Genomic DNA, 22,787 nt, shown 5'->3' on the forward strand with positions numbered 1-22,787 from the left:
CTCGGTGGTCTCTTCCAAATGAGAATCTCAGCCTCATTTTTTTTTTTTTTAAGATTTTATTTATTTATTTGACAGAGAGACAGCCAGCGAGAGAAGGAACACAAGCAGGGGGAGTGGGAGAGGAAGAGGCAGGCTCCCAGCAGAGCAGGGAGCCCTATGCGGGGCTCAATCCCAGGACTCTGGGATCATGACCTGAGCCGAAGGCAGATGCTTAACGACCGAGACACCCAGGCGCCCCTCAGCCTCATTTTTCACCTGCTGTTTAGACCCTGGCTATCCACGTACATCTCCCTGTGTTTGTCCTGTCACCAGCTCCATCTCGTCTCTCCTCACACCAGACTCCGTTCCCACATGCTTCTTCCCTCTCCCTCCTGCCTGTCCTGCCACCTCAAGTGAGTTTCCTGACCTTACCTTCCAATTGATAAGCGAGTGGAACACTATCTTTCTGACTCCCAGGTCCCATTTGGGATCTTTCTTGTTTTTTTTTTTCTCCTTCACTCCTTGCATTCAGTCAAGGTGAGGATGGAGCGGGGGACTGTGTCTGCTTCTTTATATCCTCCAGGCCTAGCCCAGGGCCTTGCCCATAGTATGTGTACAGTTCATGTCTGTCGGTTCTGTTGGCTCACCTCTCTGGTCTTCAGAGGACTAGGCAGGACTTTTTTTTAAGACTTTTTATTAAAATTAGTATGCCTATCTCCCACATTCAGCAGTTACCAAGATTTATCATGCTTGCATTAATCTCCTTTCTGTCCTTTTTCTGATGAAGTATTTTTGTTTTTTATTTTTATTTTTAAGATTTTATTTATTTGACAAGTAGGCAGAGCAACAGGCAGAGGGAGAGGGAGAAGCAGGCTCTCCACTGAGCAGGGAGCCCAACATGAAGCTTGATCCCAGGATGCTGGGATCCTGACCTGAGCTGAAGGCAGACACTTAACCGACTGAGCCACCCAGGTGCCCCTGATGAAGTATTTTAAAACAAATCCTAGACATCGTGTCATTTCTAAAATACAAGGACTTTTCTTACAATCACATTGTCATTCACCTAACAAAATTAAGATCAGTTATTCAATATAATCTAAAACCTAGGCCCATATCAAATTTCTGTAATTGCCTCAAAAATATCTATTTACAGTTAGTTGTTCAAATTAAGATCCAAGTAGGATTCACATACTGCATGTGGCAAGTCTTTTAAGTTCCTTTTAATAATACTTTGTTTCATTTTTATTTCTTCATATCATTGATTTATTAAAGGTGGATCGGTTCTACAGAAGATGCCACTTTATAGATTTGCTTGTTTGATTCCTGCAGTGTCATTTAGATTGTTCCTCTGTTCCTCATACTGCCTATTAATGGAAGTTTTCCCTAAAGCATGATTAGATTCAGATTCAGTTCAGTCTTTTCATAAGATAAAGAAATTGAGCAACAGAGTGTACCTGGGCTCTCTGAAGCCAAAACTGTAGTCCATAGTTGCTTTTTGTACCTATAGAGCTTTTTTCCGACCTCAAAGGCTAGAGGGGGTAGTGACATTGGTCTAGTTATTAACCTCCCTTAGAGCAAACTAAGTGGGACTTTATATTCCCTCTGTGAGCAGGAAATAGGGACCTTTTACTTTTCTAAAATGGTTTTCCTTTTCTCCACAGTGTTTTCCTGAATCGGGATCCCTCCACCATGTTACCTCCTATGCCTGACCCTACTGATCAAATATCAGAGAAAATTCCATCAGAAGAGTATTTGCCCCAGGCTGCTTCTTACCCTCCAAGGACAGGACACTTTAGTAAAAATGCCCTCTATTCCTCAGGCAAGCGGCGTCTCTGCACTCCTAAGGTGGCCTTGGCAAGGAATGGAGCCTTAGCCTCAGGCAGCTGCCTCACTGTGAGTTCTGAGTCTGCCAGCATCCAGGAAATGCAAAGAGTGGGTAAGCAGCCCTGTCAAATGTTGTCCCAGAGCTTAGCCTCTCTGGATCATTCAGCAAACAAGCTAAAGCCGAGGGATGAGCCAGGTGCACTCACCCCTTCCACCTATACCAAGAGGGGTAGGGGACTAGCAGACCCTGACCACACACGAGCAGGGTGGCAAAAAGAAGGGAACCTTGGGACCCACAAGACTGCTAAGGGAACCTGTTGCACTTCCTCACATCCCCGTGGACCCAAACAGGCATCTGGATGTGGAAAGGCAGCCAAGACTTTCTGGGTGGAATCCAAACCACCTCCTCCAAGCTGGGCATCAAAAAGGCAGCAGAGGGTTCTAGTCAAAGACATTGCCAAGAAGTCCTCTTGTTTGCCTCATGGCAGCCCTTTGAGGGGGCAACACAGTGTGGGAGACCAAGATTCCACATCCTCACTCACAGATTTCAGCCCAAGAGTGGACCATGTAAGAGATAAAGATGGTGACTTATCTGATGCAGATAGCAGTTACTCAGTGGATTCTCTCTCCTGTGTCTATGCCAAAGCCCTAATGGAGCCAAAGGACCCCGAGGGAAAGGAACAGGATCTCCCAGAGCCAGAGAACTCTGAAAGTGATGACGGCCAAATATCTGAGGACTCGCTGGCTGAGAAGGGGTATGAAAGCCCGCCAGACAGCCCAAGGCGTAGTTATCTTCCCAATGGCCATGGCCACTGTAGGGCCAGAGTTAGAGCCTCTGTGAGGGGCTTCACCACATCCTCAAACAGTGGACGGTTCACCCAAACCCAGAGGAGCTTTTCCTTGGATAGCCTGATTGATGCCAAGGAGGAACTACGGGAAGATCAGCAAGAAGAGGCTTTCTTCAGTTCAGCTGATGAGATGCCCACAGAGACTTTCTGGCACCTGCAGACCTCCAATCTGCCCACAGTGGACCAGGAGGCAACGTACAGGCTTGGTCCCATCAACCACGGGACAGGAGCCAGGCTGGATGCCATCCTGCCAATGAGCAGTTCATTTTACCTTGGCCCCCCGCCCCAGCCCCCCTGTGAGCAGCCTGAGTCAGAGGTAGAAGCAAGCTCCTCTGAACAGGCAAACACACTCCAAGGCCTGCAACTTTCAAGAGGCAGCCCTCTGTTGTCCATGGATTCCTGGTTTTCCTGTGACTCTAAGATCAATTCCAGCAGCCCCTCAGGAATAGTGGGTTCTTTATGTGCAAGTCCAGATATCCAGGAATCTCAGCCCCATGGTTGGGAGAGGCCTGGACACTGGCAAAATATGGAAGAACTAAAGCCATCAGGGGCAGAAACACTCCTGCCCTATAATTCCAAACTTCCCCGAGGTTGTGCCGAGCTGCCCTGCTGTGTAAGCGGTGTGTACACAATCCCTGCTTCTGATACACCCAGGCTGTCGCTCTCGGGGTCTTGCAGGCTGCTTCAGCCACGAGCTGCTGGCATCTTTCAGGCCAGAGGTCTCCCTGACACAGCCCAGGAGGCCAGCTCTGAAGCATCCAACAACTCCAGTGTGTCAGGTGTTTTGGCTGCCTCTGCTGCCTCATTCACTCATGTAGGCAGTGCCCATGAGAGAGACTGGGCCGCCCTTCAGCAAAAGTACCTCCTTGAACTGTCCCATCCTGTGTTGCAGGCTGTAAGAGAATCCAGGCCAGCTTTCTCCTCCCTCGAAGAAGACTCTGCCTCCTTGACCCAAGCTTCTGGCAAAGAAACAGATACTCTATTGCCAGTTGGTTCTGGGGTATCTAGCAGTCGGGATTTCAGCAACTTTCCTATCCATTTATCCAAAATTAGGCATTTGAGAGCAGAAAAAGAACAGGACAGTTTGAGTGCTGAGTTAGAAGGTACTTCAGATTTCTTTACAGCTAGAGAGAAAGAGGTGAGTCATAGTGGAACTTACTCAGCAGATGTAGAATCATTGACTTCTGGAACTACAAATGCACCAGTCTTTGTAGCAGAGAACAAGATAGCAAATTCCAGGACTGAAGCATGTGAAGTCAAGCAGAACAGCTTGGAAGAGTCTTCTCAGAGTAGTGGGAAACCTCGACTGATGACTTCCTCTGATGAATGTTTTTTCCAGAAGAGCCGTTGTCACGGTCATGTCACCATAGCCACCAAAGAAAGCCACTGGCCCCGTGGCGGGGCTCATCTCAGGAAGAATAGTGCAGGCCAGGAGGGGCAGTTCAGTCCCAGTCGCTACCCACCCCTGCAGGAAGAGAAAGTAGATTATCAGGAGAGCTCCAGCGAAGTGGTTGGAAAGCACCCAAGCGTTTCGTTTGCATTTCCGTCAGGTCCAAAGCGGTATTCCCACTCTGCTGCCTGGAATCCATTCCCGGCTTCCTTGCAGCCACCTCCCTTGGAGACATTCTATGTGACCAAAAGCCGGGATGCCCTGACAGAAACTGCCTTAGAGATCCCGGCTTGCAGAGAATCAAGAGTGCCTTCCCCACCCCCCAGAGAAGCCTGGGGCTTTGGTCATGACCATCAGGTTCTCCAAAATATTTATTTGAAGAATAAGTTGCCAGTGCTATTACAAAACCAGAATTCCAAGATTGCCTCATCTCAGCAGGGAGTCACAGCAGGGAGGCCATTTGATCTGAACACCAAGGAAGTTAGCAGAGAAAGAGGGAAGTACCCTGGAAATATTGAAGAAGAAAGCCACAATTCAGTTTATTTTTTTGTTGCTCAGAACAGACATTTTCTTTCATCTACTAGCACAAAAGTATGTGAATTTGAAAATCAAGTTGGAATTTTAAATAAACACAGTCTTTCGGCGCTTCAGGAGGGAGAAAAGGCCACGGTACAGTCCTATTGCAATGTTTGCTCAAGCCATTCTAGGTCTAGGAGGCCTCTCCTTATTTGTGAGTCTGAGGCAGATGAGGAAGAAGAGCAGGATCACAGTGTGGTCCTAAGGCAGACTCAGGCCTTTGATATGAACAGACAGTTTCCTTCTGGCGCCAAGTCTGATTTCATCTATGAAACCATCAATTTAGCCCTTGACAAGGACATACTGGGGGAAACTGCTATTTCTTTGCAGTCCAGATCAGTACATCATAGAGTAAGTGGCCCAAAGATGATGGCCCCGGATGAGAGTCCAGCCCACAAGGGTGAGAGGAAGAATGAATCTGGGTTTCTTGGGAATGCTCTCTATTCCAAAGGCAGCTCAAAAGAGTTTAATCTTCCGCAGACAGAGACTACATATGAAAGATTCCAGTCAGTTACATGCTCTCAGGAAAAAAACCTGAGTGAATGCAAAGGCTCTGGAAGGTCACAAGAAATGTTAAGCCCCAAAGAAGAACCTTCTGGAAAGAAGCAGAATAGAAAAGTCAACAGTGCTGATGAAATGGCCAGGCTAATTAGGAGTGTAATGCAGCTGGAAAGTGGCATCTTGGAAATTGAATCCAAGCAGAATATGCAGCCAAATGCTTCCCACACATTGGGAGTCAGTAAGGAGTTTGTGTTCCAGGACCGAAGGGACCAGGAGATGGCTGACTATGTCCTGAAGCCAGGCAACTTTGGAAACCACCTGTCTTTGAAGGATCAGCCATCTTCTCAAAAACAGACAGATGATGTTACCTTTAGGGATAGCGAAGCTGGAGAAATAGAGGTTAACAGTAGCATTGGGAAAGGTCCCCAGGTCCAGAAAATCACCTTGTACCCCTTCAAGTCAAGAGAATGTGTACAAGACATTAAATTTGCAAAAGAGCACACTTGCCTGGCTGTATTAGACAGACCCTCCTGGCACATGTGTGATGATGTAGGGACATGTGCAGCTCGTAAAGAGTTTGCAGACGTGTGTGCTGATCCAAGAACCAAGGGATTGGCTGGTGCTCTGCCATTGCAGCCGAGCCCCAAGATGTCTTCTGAGAAGGAGGGCGAAGTGGGGAATGCATCTGCAAACCCCAGAGGGCAGCCCTGTGGCTTGGGAAGTCTTGAGGAACTGAAAACTGTGAAAAGTTTTTGGGAAAGCCAGGTTGCCAATTGTGTAAGTAGTTCTAAGCAAGAGGAGCCCAAAGTTCAAGGCAGAGTTGAGAAAATGGCTGTGCAAAGAGGAGGGAGCCTACAGGAACAAAACACAGTAGTCTCATCAACTCAGAAACTTTTCAGCCCAAGCCAGCATTGTATGGCCACATCTTATAGCCAGGAGACTGGTCCACTGCTGAGCCAGACAGACTCCTCTGTGGTTCCTCACGGAGACCTGAGTAGTACCTTGTCTTTGAAGTCTCCAAGGCTGCCAAGAGACTATCTTCATGCACATGATACTGTAGGCATCTCTTCAGTTGACTATGCGCTGGCTCCCACAATGTTGAAAATGCCTAATAGTCCCTTGGTAACTGGAGCAGGGAGTCAGAATCAGAGTGCAGAGCCCCAAGGCCACAGTCCTCAGGGAAATGTTAGAGGGGGCTCCTCCTTGGCACACTCTGCTTGGTGTGGGTCTGTGATATCCACGGCCATGGGATCTCATGGTCAGTCCCATGTATCAGAGAGCATTCCCCTGGAGGCAGAGGGCCACAGATCAGCAGATATCCAAGACCAAGGAGGGGACCTCAGAAGCATCTCAATGGGCTTGAGTCCCAGAGAGGGTTTTGCTTCAGAAGCCGAAGCAGATATACAAAGAGGAACAGAAAGAACCAGGTCACTGAACAGGGTCTCTAGCCCACTTGAAAAGAAGGCCCGCTGCCTCCTAGAAGAGGGTAACAGTCAAGGCCAGCAGGTGAAGCAGAAGGCAGAGAAAGAGGCTGAGGACCTCAGTTCTCCTAGTGGTACTTTCTCAGCACCTGTGTCCCTGCCAGGGGTGTCTCACCCAGAGCACCGTGCTCATACATCCACAGGCCTGGCTGTGTTGGAGATCAGACAAGCAAAGGCCCAAGGAAAGCAGCTTCATGACTTGGGGGCTGGAGGCAAAATTCTTCCTTACTATGAGACTTTATTAGGACCTGAATGTTCTTCAGGGGCCCCCAGTAGGTCTCAGTGTCCACAAAGGGACCAGTTAGTGTCAGACAGGGCCAGTAATGAGGCTGAAGAACAAGGATTTCATGTGGCATCTCTCTCTGCTGAACCAGGACATCTGTTGACTAATGAGAGGAAAGTTCCTCAGGCCACACCCCTCCCTGCAGATAGCTTTCAACATCCCGCCAAAACGGAGACTAAAACAGGGCCACAGCTTCCCTCACAGAATTCCTCCCCTGCAGCCCCAACTCCAGGCAAAAGCCATTGTGCTGGAGAACTGAGACATTTTCTGGGAGCCGATGAACAGTTTGTGTGTCACACTTGTTCTGAAATCATAGAGAAAAAGAAAAAAGCAACTACAACACCTTCCTCTTCTGATCTTATGGGCTCGGGCAGTTTTCCTTCAACAGCTGTAGAGGACAGGAGGGAAATATCAGAGAAAGTAGTGGCTCCTTTATCTTCTTGGGCCCCTAATGATGATCCTGGCATGATTCCACATGGGGGAAGCCAGTTAGCTCTGTGGGAGACTGCAGAGGCCATGCGCCCTGGTGGTCAGGAGCACAGCCCAGTGCATCAAGAACCTAGAATTCTAGATACCACTTGTGGAGGAGGTTCAGGTAATTTTTTAGTGGCTGCACAGGAAGGAAAAACAACCTGTTTTGAAAGTCAGCTTGTGACCTGTGATGTTCAGAATTCTGTCAGCCTCTCAGCATGTACCCAAGACTCCTCCCAATGCCTTGAGGCTTCCACTGGCTTAGAAGAAGGGAGGGCAAATCCCAAACAGGGTACCATCCTGCCTAGAGCCCTGAGGAGCCTTGAACTGGAAGCTCCCTTGCAGCAATGTGTGAAGTGGAAGGAGAATGTTGGCTGTGGACTGGCAGAAGCCTGCGGTGCTGGCAGTCATCCCAGGCTGACTCCATTGCCAGATCAAAGACCTAGCCCAGGTCCTGGGGGAGTTCAGGAGGAGGCCCAGGGCAGATGCCCACGGCAAACTTCCTATTGTGTTGTCTTCTTAGGGAACATTGAAAGCAGCAGGACTCTTAGTCCATCTAGGGGGCAGGAAGGCAGAACAACTCCTTGCCGACATCTGTGTAATCCTCAACCTATTGCTTCTCTTGCCTGTTTCTCCCCACCCTCCACTATACCGTGTTATAGAGATGGTGACCTGGGAAAGGGGAATTCCAAGACTGCCCTGCACACTCTCCAGCCACCCTGCATAGTGCCTTCCAGAGCCTGTGGAATGGATGAGAGAGGAGAGGGCTGTTCCGGGGAACCTGAAGTGCTCTTGGCACCCGGCCTTGAGCCCAAGGGCATTCATAAGGATCTTGGGCCAACAGACAGCAGCACTCGGGAGCCTTCTGCTTCTGCTGCTGTCCTATCTCTGGCTCAAGGGGGCAGCTCCCCTTCTGTGCCTCATGGGGGGGCAAGTTCACTGAGCCACTCAGTGGCTGATGGAGGTTCAAGGTCAGTAGAGGATCCTGAGAAAAAGGCTGCTGAGAAGAAAGCCAGTACAGAGCTTGAGGCTGCCTTTTCCTCTGCAGGCATGTGCTCTGAGCCACAGAGGATGTTTCGGGACAGCTCTGGAGGTAGCCAGAATGCACAAGAGACTCAAGCCAAGCCAGAACCACCCTTAACAACTGAGAGACCACACACCCTGGATTTAAGTGAAGGGTCTGTTGAGAGTGAGCTTCTGGGGGAAGCACAGCATGGATATTTAGGAAATGCAATCCAATGCCTTCCAGAAAAGCAGCAATTTTCCTATAAGTCCAGAGATCACAGTGGCTTGGATCCCCAAGCCGGATTTGTAGCAAAGTTAAAACACATCTCCAGGCACCAAGCTGATGGTCCCTGGGAGGAGGAAGAACAGCAGAGAGACCAGGAGTCAGGTGGTGGTAAAGAACCTGCCCAGGGCAGGACTTCTCAATGTTCCCATGAAGGTGGCTTAGACGGCTGTCAGATTAGAGATGCAGGCAGAGAGGAGGCATGTGCAGCCAAGCCCCATGTATCTAAGATGTTCTCATCAGGCTTCAAAGACTCAGCCACCATGCCTTTGGGGCAAAGTGAAGCCCCATGGCCCACACCCCTGAGCCCTGGCCTGCCTGCCTCTGGCAGGGAGCAGCCGGCTCCCCCCAGCAGGTGCTCACTTCCTGTGATTGCAGTTGTCTCTGGCCCCAGACACTCTAGGTCCTCCCCCAGACCACAGTTCTCCGAGGTCAGCTCTTCCCAGTCACTTCAGGAGCTGAACATGAGTGTGGAGCCTCCTTCCCCCACAGATGAAGATACACAGGAGCCTAACAGATTGTGGTTTCCACATCCCACAGACTATTTCTCAGGTAATTCAGCAGTGAGAACATCTCTGGAAGGTGAGGGCTGCGGTCAGAAAGCCTCATCTAACTTGGACAATAGCACTGCTGATTATTGGCTCCCGAAACCTGCCACCCCTCCTTACCCAAGGTCATCAACTCTCTCTTGCATGCCAACCCCTGATTTCATGACTGGCTGGACATCTAGTACCCTGGAAGAAGAGGCCTGGCAGGAAAGTCCAGAGAGACCAGGTGGCCAGGCCAGGCCAGAAAAGTGGCACTCCAAGGCAGACAAAGGAACGTTACACTTTAACTCCAGTGACATCAATCCCTACATCCTATCCTCCCGTCCAGAAGGGCCTGTGCAGATTGGCTGGAAGCAGTATGTGTTTGGCAGTGCGGTGGATGTGTCCTGTGGCCAGATACCCCAGGGCCTGATACCATCAAACATGGCCCATTGTTCAAGCATGGACAATGGCCTAGAATGCCAGAACTCTCCACTCTACTCCCACCTCAGCACCTATGCCAATGCCCGGGACCTGTCGAGCCCACACAGCATTGGAAATGCCCAGGGTTCACGTAAGCTCTGGGAAGTATGGGGTTCCTCATTTGCCTTGGAGAACCTCCACATCCTGAACAGCCCTGAAGGAGCAACCCCTAGTAAGGGTCCTGACAAGAGAGCCCAGTTCCCAGGTACCCCTGATGAAGCAGGCTGGCTGAGGAGTGAGGCCCTCCTGGCTGAAGGAAGTGCTGCAGGTCCAGTAGATGACATTATGCTGCCTTATCCGTCAGAGGCGGGTGGTCCTGTGGGACAGTTCAGGATGGGCACCTTGGAGCAGGGCACACAGACCCTGGGGTGTAGTCTCTGCTGGAGCTCCACCGACATCTCCTCTGCTCAGCCAGAAACTGGTGCAGTGCCGGTCTCTGGTCTGGTCACCTGGACCAGTATGCATAATCTGTCTCTCCACCTCTCACAGCTGCTGCACAGCACCTCGGAGCTGTTGGGGAGTCTCTCCCAGCCAAGTGTGGCTGAAAAGGAGCAGAACATCAAGAGAGAGACCCCAGATGAGGTGACCCAGGCTTTTATGATAGACGGCTGTACCCAGACCACCATGGACAAGGGCATCCAAACTGACCTGGCCTTACCACCTCTGCACCTTCAGGCCCCAGAGGCCAACCCCCAGGAGGTTAATGTGGTCCTTGAAGTGCTGGGCTCAGATATTCCCACCATGTCTCAAGGACAGGGATATGTCACGGGGACGCTTCAGAAGAAAGAGGCAGAGGAAACAGCATGGAAAATGGCAGGGCCTTCAGAACTTCGGGAAGAAAGCCTCCACTGCAGACCCGAGAGACTTCTGGCACCCCCATCCCACTTGAGGTTTCAGAAAGCTCACTTTGGGCAGAACCTCCCTTCCGTAAGCCTTCAAGCTTCTCCTGATGCCTCCCTACCTCCCAACTCTCAGCCAGAGGAGCCCTCCTGTCTGGTTGTTGGTAGCCCGAGCCTCACTAGCTCCCAATCCCCAGAGCCCTGCCCCAGTGCTGCAGTCTCTCTCAGGGATCCTAAGGTCGAGAAGGACCTGGGCACCATGGGTATGTTGTTGGTGGACAGGGCCTCCTCCCCAATCCTCACACTTAGTGCCAGCACCCAGGGGTTGGGGCTCCCTGCAGACTCTTTGTCAGCCACAACCCCCTCAGCTTGTCCTCTTGAAGGCCACCAGGAGCTTGTCTCCAGCCCAGATCTTCTCCCTGACACCTCCAGGCCTCCAGTGGATAATCATTCTCAAACCACTGATGAGTCAGGTGGCTCCCAGAGAGTGGGCGCTCCATGTGGGGAAGGCAGCAGTCCCTTAGAAAAGAGTGATGGCAGGTCATTCCTTGAGGTAAGCTCCCCAGGCAGGCTGCCACAGAACCCGAAACTCCAAGTCTGTTTCTTAGAGCAGGCGCCTCAACAGCTTCAGCCCAAGACCACCACCTTGCTCCAAAGTAGACTGCCAACCCCCTCACTGCGGAGCAGGAGCCAGAGGCTGGCTGATAGCTTTGTGTCAGAGGACCTGGCTTCCTTGGAGTGTGGCCCAGTGAGCAGTAGGGGGGCAGGTCAATGGCAGAGCAAGACAGAAAATGGCGGTGAGAGTTCAGCATCTCCAGTGGAGCCACAGCCCACTCTGGACTTTTCGTCTTCAAGGGGAGGTCTCCAGCCCCTCAGCCCCTGTCCTATCTCTGAGTTGACTGATACTTCAGGGCTCCAGGGTTCCACTTTGGGCCCGACCAAGGCCTGCCAATCTGAGGTGTTACTGTGCTCCAGTTCCCAGGTGTGCATGGCCCCTGAGCCCCAGCATCACGGCCTGAGGGACTTCCCAGTGCATAACAAATTTACTCATTGGTCTGGGGTTCAGGATGGCTCTCCTGGGGGGCTAAGTGTGAAGGAGACCAGATGTGATCCGAGCTCTGGAGAGCAGGGACAGAAGCCCCTACAACCTCCTGATGACCAGAGCCAGGATCCTCAGTGGTCCCAGAGGGAATCGATCCCTCTGCAAGTTGGGGCCCAGAACCTCCCACTCAGCATGGAACTCACAGAAGCAAAACTGCACCATGGCTTTGGGGAGGCAGCTGCCCTGCTGCAGGTGCTGCAGACTGGGACAGGGGAGGCGCTCGCTGCTGAAGAGCCTGTGCGGTCCACCTGGGAGGAGCTCTATGCCCGGTAAGGGCCCCCAGCCTGGTGGGGAAGGCCAGAGGTGGGCTGAAAGAGAATCAGGGATGGCTAGTAGCTGGCTGTTCCTTTTTCCCCTTGCTAAGCTCTGGGATCTTCCAGGGGTCAGAGGTAAATCTTAAGATGGAGAAGGGCATTCAAGGCCATCTTCAGTGAATCAATCACATTTTGTTTCAGGCAAAAACAAACCATTGAGACCCTCCGGAGAGAGCGGGCTGAACGACTTCAGAACTTCCATTGGACACGGAGCCTTGGTCCCCAGAAGCAACTGAGCCTCCTGCCCAACAGGGATCTCCCCACCCGGGACCTTGACCTACCCAGCAGGCGCCGAGAATACCTGCAGCAACTGAGGAAGGATGTTGTGGAGACCACCAGGTAAGGGTGGACCCAGAACGCCACCGAGAGCAGGTTGTGTATGGGGTGAGAGGACTGTGGGGAGGAGGGCCTGGAGAGCGGAGGCTGCAGCTTCCTTTGACAGGAGTGATTCCAGGGATTCCAGGAGTGGGTGCCATGCTTCTGTGGGCAAATGGAGGTGACTGTGGGAGAATGGGACAAGGGAAAGAAGAGGATGTGGGAGGGCACAGGGTGGGGACAGAGGTCATGGGAGAGTGTGGACAGAGTGGCTATGACCTACCATGTAAAACAGTAGGCCTGAGCCTCAGAGTGGGTTGTAAAACCAAACTGTAGGCAAAGAGAGGATGGTTTTGAAAGGTCTGGGGCAAGCAGGCCAAGGCTGTCACCCACCCACCAACAATGTTAGAGGGCATCTCTCCACCCTATGGTTTTCCTCAGGAGCCCAGGGTCAGCATCACGGTCTGCTCACCCCGCCTCTGACATAGCACTGATGCTGCAAGAATACCAGCGTGCCCGCGAGGAGGCCAAGGTGGAGATTGCCCGGGCCCGGGCCCGGCTACGGGAGCAGACTGAGCAGGAGAAGCTGAGAATCCGCCAGCAGATCATCTCCCAGCTGCTGAGGGTGGGGAGTGGGGCAAGCCAGTGATGTCAGGGTAGGCCTGGAGCCTGGGGCAGATGTCAGACTGGGTCAGCATTCACTGGGGCTGCCTCTGAGACAGGATGTGGCATTTGGAGGAAGGTGTTGGACTCCTAGTACCAGAGCAAAGCTGTGCTCACTCTTTTTACATGTCATCCTGCTCTGGCCAGCTCTAGTTCCCAGGCCAGAGTCTGGGAGAAGGCAGCTTTGGTTTTTAGTTGGGGTAGGCATGTGGGGAGGCGTGAGGGTTTCAGGTTAAGGTGGAAGGCGCTGGGGAGGTGAGAAGGGGTGGTGTCAAGGGCGGAGTGGGTAGAGGGTAGGTTACACCCAGAAGCTGGTTTACAGCCCCCTGTCCTTCTCAGGAAGAAGAAAAGCTGCACACGCTGGCCACGTCCAACTCCCTGTGTACCAGCTCCAATGGAAGCCTCTCCTCTGGTGTTACCTCTGGCTACAATAGCAGCACAGCCTTGCCAGACCAGCTCCAGTCCCCAGACAGTGTGGTGAGTAGGCAGATGCTAGCAATGAGCCAGGGGCCAGACCACGGAGGCAAGAATTGCCTCCTGGAGGCGGCTGCTGACATGAGCCCTTCTCGTGGATGATAGATAGCCTTTGGTTTTCTTTTTAGTTTTGTTCGGGAAGAAAGCCTCCACTGCAGACCCAAGAGCCTTCTGGCACCCCCAGCCCACTTGAGGTTTCAGAAAGCTCACTTTGGGCAGAACCTCCCTTCCGTAAGCCCCCAGGCTTCTCCTGATGCCTCCCTACCTCCCAACTCTCAGCCTCCCAACTCTTGCTCCCTGTTTATTCATCCAACATTAAACATTCAGTGTTTATTTTGTAGGTAGTATTTAGGCACTGGGCATATAGCAGTGAGCAAAACATTCTTGTCCTTAAACCTGTTAGAGGGCTAAGTATAGCTTATTTTGTGATTAGTCACCATTGCAGTAAGTTATATGAAGCAGGGGTTCTAAGCCAACATAAAACGGGATCTGATCTAGTCTGGTAGGTCAGCAAAGATTGTCTGAAGAGGGTGCCTTTAACCTGAGACCAGGAGGGGTGAAAGGAGGTTAACAGAGGAAGAGCTTAGTGCTGGGGTGTCAGGTGTCAGGAGAGATGAGGGGGTGGGAACATAGTCTTCCAGGCAGGGAGCTTGGCAAGTGAGGCCCTGAGGGAGGAAGAAGCGTTGGAGGAACTAAAAGAAGGCTGGTGTGGCTGGAGAATAGCGAGACAGGAATGACTTGAGGAAGGACCAGGAAAGGGAAGATCACATAGGCCCTGTTGCGAATTCTGGCCCTCTGATCACGTTACTTCCCAGAAGCTGCTGTAAAGCTTTGAAGCAGGGTAGCAGGATGATGAGATTATAGAAGGGGGCAGAGCAGCTGTGGGTAGAGCTGTTGATGACCATGGCAAAGCCCAGTGAGAGTTGCCCATGCGTGGCCAGGAGCCCTGCCAGTGAGGACGAGCACGGGGCTGCCGCGGACAGAGAGCATCCCCAGGACGCAGGAGCCCATTGCCTGTGAGAGGAGGGCACAGGGTGGGGTCGGGAACAACACACACTTCTGGCTTGAGCTGCTGAAGGGGCGGTGATGACGACAGTGCTGAGGAGCATTGGAGGAGGACAGGTTGTGTAGGGAAGATCGTGAGTCTGTACTCACTGGGTTTGTAGTGCCTGTGAGTGCGAGGGGAGCAGTTGGAAATACAGATCTGGAGCTTAGATGTAAGATCTGGCTGGGGATATAAAATTTGTAATTTGTTTTATATTAAACTTCACATGGTAAAAAAACAGTATTCAGACAGTAGCAAAGGACATACGATGTCAAGTTCATCTTTCAGTCTCCTGTTTGCCCTCCCCAGAAGCAATCATCCATCCCAGTATGGTGTATATTTCCAGAAGCATTCTGGAATACATTCTGTGTTTTAATATCTGTAAGAATGTGCATATCTTTTTCTTTAAATTTTCTCGTTTTTTATATATATTTTTCTATTTAAAATTTTTTTTTGTTATATAGTTTTTTAATCTTTTTTTTTTTTTTTTGAGAAAGTGTATTTCTAAAGCACATGAATGGGAGCATATTGTACTGCTTTGTCCCTTTTCATCCTGAAGAATGTCTTTTGGACAACACTGCACACAAGCAAATCTGCTGACTCATCCTTTTTAACAGCTGAAATAGTGTTTCCTTTTTCTCTTTGCATGGTTTTAAATGTAATGTTTTGCATAGATAATCTATTCATATGGTATTCCTACCATCCATGTGGTAGAAAAGACAAAAAATACAGACATCTATAAAGGTATATAGGGAAGTACCTGTTCCTTTGCCTGAGAACCTGGTCCTCCTCCTTCACCCCACCCAAGCAAACAGTGCTGTTGTGCAGGGGGGCTTGACATCAGTCTTTTGCTGTTATGAACAGTGCTGCAGTAAGTGACTTTGTGCATGTATCATTTCATGCATGTGCAAATATATCCAGAAATGGACTCATACAAAGAGTTATATGCATTTGAGATCTTAATATTGACAAGTTTTACCTCATGGATGTACCAATTTATACTCCCACCAGCAATAAGAGACTCCTTGCCCCCACACTCTCACCAACATGTTATCAGATGTTTGAATTTTTGCTGAGCTCTCTGTTCATATCTTTGGTCCATTTCTCTATTTTTTTCTTACCGATCTCCAGAGTTCTTTGGCAAGCTAGCCCTTTGCCTGATAGGAATTATGTTTGTCCCAGTTCTTGGTTCTCTTGTCTTTGTTTATTGTGTTTGGAGCCATTCAGAAGTTTTTATTTATCAGTTTTCCTTCTAAGTGTCTATGATCTGATCATAACTAGAAACGCATTCTTCATTCCAAAGTTACAAAGAATTTCTCCTGCGATTTCTTCTGGAAATTATATGGTTTTATTTTTCATGTTTAAGTCTTTGATTAAAAAAATAAATCTTTGTTCATTTTGAATATATATATAGTATAAGGTGGGATCCAACTTTATTCTTTCTAGATGGCTATCAAGTTGTCCCTTTAACATTTGATAATTCCTCTGGACAGCTCGTCTCTGCTTCACCAGCTTGAGATGCCAGCTTTTCTTACATAAGGCTTATAATGTGTTTTACTACCTGTTCTTCTTTTTCTGAGCTTTTCTTTTCTTTCTTTCTTTTTTTTTTTTTTTTAAAGATTATTTATTTGAGAGAGAGCAGAGCGAATGAGAGAGAACATGAGTCAGGCCGGGGGGCAGGCAGAGACAGAGGGAGAAGCAGACTCCCCATTCAGCAGGGAGCCCGACATGGGACTCGATCCCAGGACCCTGGGACCATGACTTGAGCTGAATGTAGACACTTAGCCGACTAAGCCACCCAGGAGCCCTTTCTGAGCTTTTCTAGAGTATTTTTTCTTGTTTACTTTTTATATGAAATTTAGAATTAGCTTAACTAGTTCATTATAAAAACTTGTTCATATTTTTAATGAGACCGTGTTAAATTTATAAACTGACTTAGGGAGAAATCTTATCTTATGCTGTGGAATTTCCAAACTAAGAACATAGTAAGTTCCAACCACCTTTTTGTGTTTATAATTTCCTTGACCTGTCTCTCAATTGCTTGTCAGATTTATTCCTAAGTGTTTAATTTTTTTGTTGTTGTTACTGTGTTTTATTTTTATTTTTTCGTTGCTGTTGTTCTACATTTATATCTTCTGTCTGGCTGTTATTTTGTATGTTTGAAAGGTACTGATGTATATGAATTTTGTGTCCATATTGTTTTTTGGTCTGTTTGCTAGATCTGTACTAATACAGTAGCTACTACCGCAGGTAGCTATCTTATTTTAAATTTAAATTAATTCCAGTTGAATCATAGCTTTTGCTCTTAGGTCACACTAGCCACATTTCATATGCTCAATAACCACATGGGGCTAGTGGCTACAATACTGTGTAACCCTGTCTTAGATTTTTTTCAGGTATATAACCACACAATCTGCAAGTAGAGATGGTTTCACCGTTTCCTTTCTAATATTTGTACCAATATTTTCTTCCTCTTTTCTAATTGCATTACCTAGGATTTCCAGCATAAATAAAATCATAGTGATGACACTGAGCATCCTTGTCTTCCTCCACGCTTTAGTGGGAGTGCTTCTAGTGTTTCCCCGTGTGAGCTGGGTGCTAGTTTCTGAGCTGAGCTAGATATATTTTGCAATACTAGGTAAGTATCCATCTATTCCTATTTTACAGAGCATTCTTACATAGAATGGTTATTTCAGTCTTTGGGAGACGATCATTTGATTGATGGGATAATATTGAACCATTCTTGCATTCTGGAATCAGTATTATACATTGTATACTTATGCATATGCAGTATTATTTTAATGTGCTGTCAGAGTCTATTTGCTATTTATTCAGGATTTTGCATCAATATTTATGAGTTTTTTCCCTGTAGTTTATATTTTTGCAATATGTTTCAGGTTTTGTTATCAGTGTTATATTTCTTTTATAGGAATAAAATGTTCAGGACTAGTTAAAGTAATGGAACTTTATACCTATTAAATCGTCAAAAATTAGAAAGTCAGATGTTGGCAGGACTTTTGGGAAATAAGAGCCCTTATAGGTTTTTTTTTTTTTTTTTAAGATTTTATTTATTTATTTGACAGAGATAGAGACAGCCAGCGAGAGAGGGGACACAAGCAGGGGGAGTGGGAGAGGAAGAAGCAGGCTCATAGCAGAGGAGCCTGATGTGGGGCTCGATCCCGGAAAGCCGGGATCACGCCCTGAGCCGAAGGCAGGAGCTTAACCGCTGTGCCACCCAGGCGCCCCGCCCTTATAGATTCTTATGATCCAGTGCTTGCATAGTTTATGAGGGGACATGTATGAAATTATTTATTAAAGCATTATTTGAAGTAATAAAGAGTTGGAAACCACTTAAGAATCCATCACTGGGAGAATAGATAAAATGTAGTACGTAGTTGATAACAGGGCGCCTGGATGGCTCTGCTGGTTAAGCATCCAACTCTTGATTTCAGCTCAATTCATGATTCAGGGTTGTGAGATCAGCTCTGCACTGGGCTTGGACCCTGCTTGAGATTCTCTCTCTCCCTCTGCCTTCCCCCCCCCACTCCCGCCCCAGTACACACACATGCTCTCTCTCAGAAAGAGAGAAAGGAAGGAAGGAAGGAAGGAAGGAAGGAAGGAAGGAAGGAAGGAAGGAGGGAAGGAGGGAGAAGGGGGAAAGAGAAAAGAAAAAAGAAAAAAGAAAAGAAAAAGGTCTGATGAGATCAGGAGTTGATAAACAAGGCTATTCGCCAGATCTGACCCACTGCCTATTTTTGTAAATGAAGTTTTACTGGATTACGGCCTTGCCCGTTTATTTATGTGTTCCCTACGATTGTGTTTATGTTACACTGGCAGAACTATGAGTAGATGAAACTACTCAAATGGTCCACAAAGCCTCAAATACTGTCTACACCTTTACAGAAAAAGTTTGCCAATCCCTGGTTTAGATTTTTCCATCTCTTCTGGAGTCAGTTTTGATCTTAATTTGTTAATTTCTGCTTTAAAAAAATCCTTTTTCTTGTGATAATTTCTAAGTCTTTTTTTTTTTTTTTAATGATTTTTTATTATATTATGTGAGTCACCATACAGTACATCCCCGGTTTCCAATGTAAGGCTCAATGATTCATTAGTTCTGTATAACACCCAGTGCACCATGCAATACGTGCCCTCTTTACTACCCATCACCGGTCTATCCCATTCCCCCACCCCCCTCCCCTCTGAAGTCCTCAGTTTGTTTCTCATAGTCCATAGTCTCTCATGTTTCATTCCCCCTTCTGATTACCCCCCCTTTCTTTATCCCTTTCTTCCCCTACTGATCATCCTAGTTCTTATGTTCCGTAGATGAGAGAAATCATATGATAGTTGTCTTTCTCTGCTTGACTTATTTCACTTAGCATTATCTCCTCCAGTGCCGTCCATGTTGTAGCAAATGTTGAGAACTCGTTCTTTCTGATAGCTGAGTAATATTCCATCGTATATATGGACCACAACTTCTTAATCCAGTCATCTGTTGAAGGGCATCTCGGCTCCTTCCACGATTTAGCTATTGTGGACATTGCTGCTATGAACATTGGGGTGCATATGGCCCTTCTCTTCACTACGTCTGTATCTTTGGGGTAAATACCCAGTAGTGCAATGGCTGGATCATAGGGTAGCTCAATTTTTAACTTTTTAAGGGACCTCCACACTGTTTTCCAGAGTGGCTGTACCAACTTGCATTCCCACCAACAATGTAGGAGGGATCCCCTTTCTCCACATCCTCTCCAACAATTGTTGTTTCTTGCCTTGTCTATTTTTGCCATTCTAACTGGCGTAAGGTGGTATCTCAGTGTGGTTTTGATTTGAATTTCCTTGATGGCTAATGATTTTGAACATTTTTTCATGTGTCTGTTAGCCATTTGTATGTCTTCATTGGAAAAGTGTCTGTTCATATCTTCTGCCCATTTTTTGATTTGTTTATTTGTTTCTCGTGTATTGAGTTTGAGAAGTTCTTTGTAGATCTTGGATACCAGTCCTTTATCTGTAGTGTCATTTGCAAATATATTCTCCCATTCCGTGGGCTGCCTCTTAGTTTTTCTGACTGTTTCCTTGGCTGTGCAGAAACTTTTAATCTTGATGAAGTCCCATAAATTCATTTTATCTTTTGTTTCTCTTGCCTTTGGGGATGTGTCATGAAAAAGGTTGCTTTGGCCGATGTCGTAGAGGTTGCTGCCTATGTTCTCCTCTAGAATTTTGATGGATTCCTGTCTCACATCGAGGTCTTTCATCCATTTGGAGTTTATTTTTGTGTATGGTGTGAGAGAGTGGTCAAGTTTCATTCTTTTGCATGTAGCTGTCCAATTTTCCCAGCACCATTTATTGAAGAGACTGTCTTTTTCCCACCGGATGTTTTTTCCTGCTTTATCAAATATTAGTTGCCCAAAGAGCCGAGGGTCCATTTCTGGGCTCTCTATTCTGTTCCATTGGTCTATGTGTCTGTTTTTGTGCCAGTACCATGCTGTCTTTGTGATCACAGCTTTGTAGTACAGCTCGAAATCCGGCATTGTGATGCCCCCAGCTTTGTTTTTCCTTTTCAACAGTTCCTTGGAGATTCGGGGCCTTTTCTGTTTCCATACAAATTTAAGGACTATTTGTTCCAGTTCTTTGAAAAATGTCCTCGGTATTTTGATCGGGATAGCATTGAAAGTGTAGATTGCTCTGGGTAGCATGGACATTTTAACTATGTTAATTCTTCCAATCCATGAGCATGGAATATCTTTCCATCTTTTTATGTCTTCCTCAATGTCTTTCAAGAGTGATTTATAGTTTCTAGAATATAGGTCCTTTACGTCTCTGGTTAAGTTAATTCCAAGGTAACGTATGGTTTTTGGTGCTATTGTAAATGGGATGGATTCCCTAATTTCTCTTTCTTCGGTCTCGTTATTCGTGTATAGAAATGCAACTGATTTCTGAGCATTGATTTTGTATCCCGCCACGTTACTGAATTGCTCTATAACTTCTAATAGTTTGGGAGTGGCTTCTTTTGGGTTTTCCATATAGAGTATCATGTCATCTGCAAAGAGAGACATTTTGACTTCTTCTTTGCCAATTTGAATACCTTTGATCCCTTTTTGTCGTCTGATTGCTGTTGCAAGGACTTCTAGTACTATGTTGAATAATAGTGGCGAGAGTGGGCATCCTTGTCGAGTTCCTGATCTTAAGGGAAAGGCTTCCAGCTTTTCCCCATTGAGAATAATATTTGCAGTAGGCTTTTCATAGATGGCTTTTATGAGATTGAGAAATGTACCTTCTATTCCTACACTCTGAAGGGTTTTAATCAGGAAAGGATGCTGTATTTTGTCAAATGCTTTTTCGGCATCGATTGAGAGGATCATATGGTTCCTGAGTCTTTTCTTGTTGATATGATGTATCACGCTGATTGATTTGCGAATATTGAACCACGCTTGCATCCCAGGTATGAATCCCACTTGATCGTGATGGATAATCCTTTTAATGTACTGTTGGATTCTATTAGCAAGTATCTTGTTGAGGATTTTGGCGTCCATATTCATTAGGGAAATCGGTCTGTAATTCTCCTTTTTGAGGGGGTCTTTGCCTGGTTTGGGGATCAAGGTAATATTGGCCTCATAGAATGAGTTTGGTAGCTTTCCTTCTGTTTCTATTTTTTGAAATAGCTTTAGGAGAATAGGTATTATTTCTTCTTTGAATGTTTGGTAGAATTCCCCAGGAAAACCGTCCGGGCCTGGAGTTTTGTTATTTGGAAGGTTGTTTATCACTGACTCAATTTCTTCATAATTAATTGGCCTGTTTAAGGAATCAATTTCTTCCGGTTTCAATCTTGGTAGTTTATAGGTTTCCAGGAAGGATTCCATCTCTTCCAGATTGCTTAGTTTATTGGCATATAGCTGTTGATAAAAATTTCTAATAATCCTTCCAATTTCAATGGTGTTCGTCGTGACCTCTCCTTTTTCATTCATAATTTTAATAATCTGGGTCCTTTCTCTTTTCTTTTGGATAAGTCTTGCCAGTGGTCTGTCAATTTTATTGATTCTCTCAAAGAACCAGCTTCTAGTCCTGTTGATCTGCTCTACTGTACTTCTGGTTTCTGCTTGATTGATTTCAGCTCTAATTTTGGTCAACTGCTTCCTCGTGCGTGGATTAGGCCTGTCCCTCTGTTGCTGTTCCAGCTTCTTGAGGTGAGAATATAAAAACTGCATTTTAGATTTTTCTATTCTTTTGAGTGAGGCTTGGATGGCTATGTATTTCCCCCTTAGGACTGCCTTTGCAGTATCCCATAGGTTTTGGACTGTTGTATTTTCATTCTCATTGGTCTCCATAAATTGTTTAATTTGATTTTTGATTTCCTGGTTTATCGAGTCATTCCTGAGCAGGATGGTTCTTAGTCTCCAAGTGTTTGAGTTTCTTCCAAATTTTTCCTTGTGGTTGAGTTCCAATTTCAGAGCGTTGTGGTCTGAGAATATGCAGGGGATAATTTCAATCTTTTGGTATCGGTTGAGACCTGTTTTGTGTCCCAGAACATGGTCTATTCTTGAGAATGTTCCATGGGCATTAGAATAGAATGAGTATTCTTTGGTTCTGGGGTGTAGTGTTCTATATATATCTATGAGGTCCAACTCGTCGAGTATGGCATTCAAAGCCTTTGATTCTTTGCTTAGTTTTTGCCAGGGTGTTCTGTCTATTTCTGAGAGTGGAGTGTTGAGGTCCCCTACTATTAATGTATTTTTATTTATATGTCTCTTTATTCTGGTTAAGAGTTGGCTTGTGTATCTTGCTGCTCCCCTGTTGGGGGCATATATATTTATAATTGTCATATCCACTTGTTGAATACTTCCCTTAAGAATAATATAGTGCCCTTCTGCATCTCTAACTATAGTCTGTAGTTTAAAATCCAATTTATCTGATATGAGAATTGCTACCCCAGCTTTCTTTTGAGGTCCATTTGCGTGAAAGATGGTACTCCATCCCCTTACTCTCAGTCTGAATGCATCTTTGGGTTCGAAATGAGTCTCTTGTAGACAGCAAATGGATGGGTCATTTCTTTTTATCCAATCTGCAACCCTGTGGCGTTTTATGGGATGGTTCAAACCATTTACATTAAGACTGATTACTGAGAGATATGATTTTAATGTTGCCATGTTGCCAGTAAAGTCTTTGTTTGTATTGGCTGTGACTTTCTGTTCTGTATCACTCTTGGGGCCTTTTTACTTTTATAGAACCCCCCGTAATATCTCCTGTAGGGCTGGTTTCGTGGTTACAAAATTGGTTAGTGACTGGCGATTCTGAAATGTCTTTATTTCTCCATCAATTCTGAATGACAGCCTTGCTGGATAAAGGATCCTTGGCTGCATGTTTTTCTCTGAAAGAGCTTTAAATATGCTCCC

The 22,787-nt window shown here is 46.9% G+C and overlaps 1 protein-coding gene across 1 annotated transcript in view; it reads left to right on the forward strand.

Annotated features, from left to right (window-relative positions):
* Nucleotides 1-22,787, forward strand: part of STARD9 (StAR related lipid transfer domain containing 9) — a 130,096-nt gene that overhangs the window by 93,102 nt on the left and 14,207 nt on the right. The window contains exons 23-26 of the mRNA XM_008702186.2: nt 1,641-11,861; nt 12,048-12,245; nt 12,663-12,846; nt 13,224-13,361. Coding sequence (XP_008700408.2) covers nt 1,641-11,861; nt 12,048-12,245; nt 12,663-12,846; nt 13,224-13,361 — 10,741 coding nt within the window. The remainder of the gene's footprint in view (nt 1-1,640; nt 11,862-12,047; nt 12,246-12,662; nt 12,847-13,223; nt 13,362-22,787) is intronic.

This window comes from Ursus maritimus, unplaced genomic scaffold (assembly GCF_017311325.1).
Source record: "Ursus maritimus isolate PB19 unplaced genomic scaffold, ASM1731132v1 scaffold_35, whole genome shotgun sequence".
Lineage (NCBI taxonomy): Eukaryota > Metazoa > Chordata > Mammalia > Carnivora > Ursidae > Ursus > Ursus maritimus.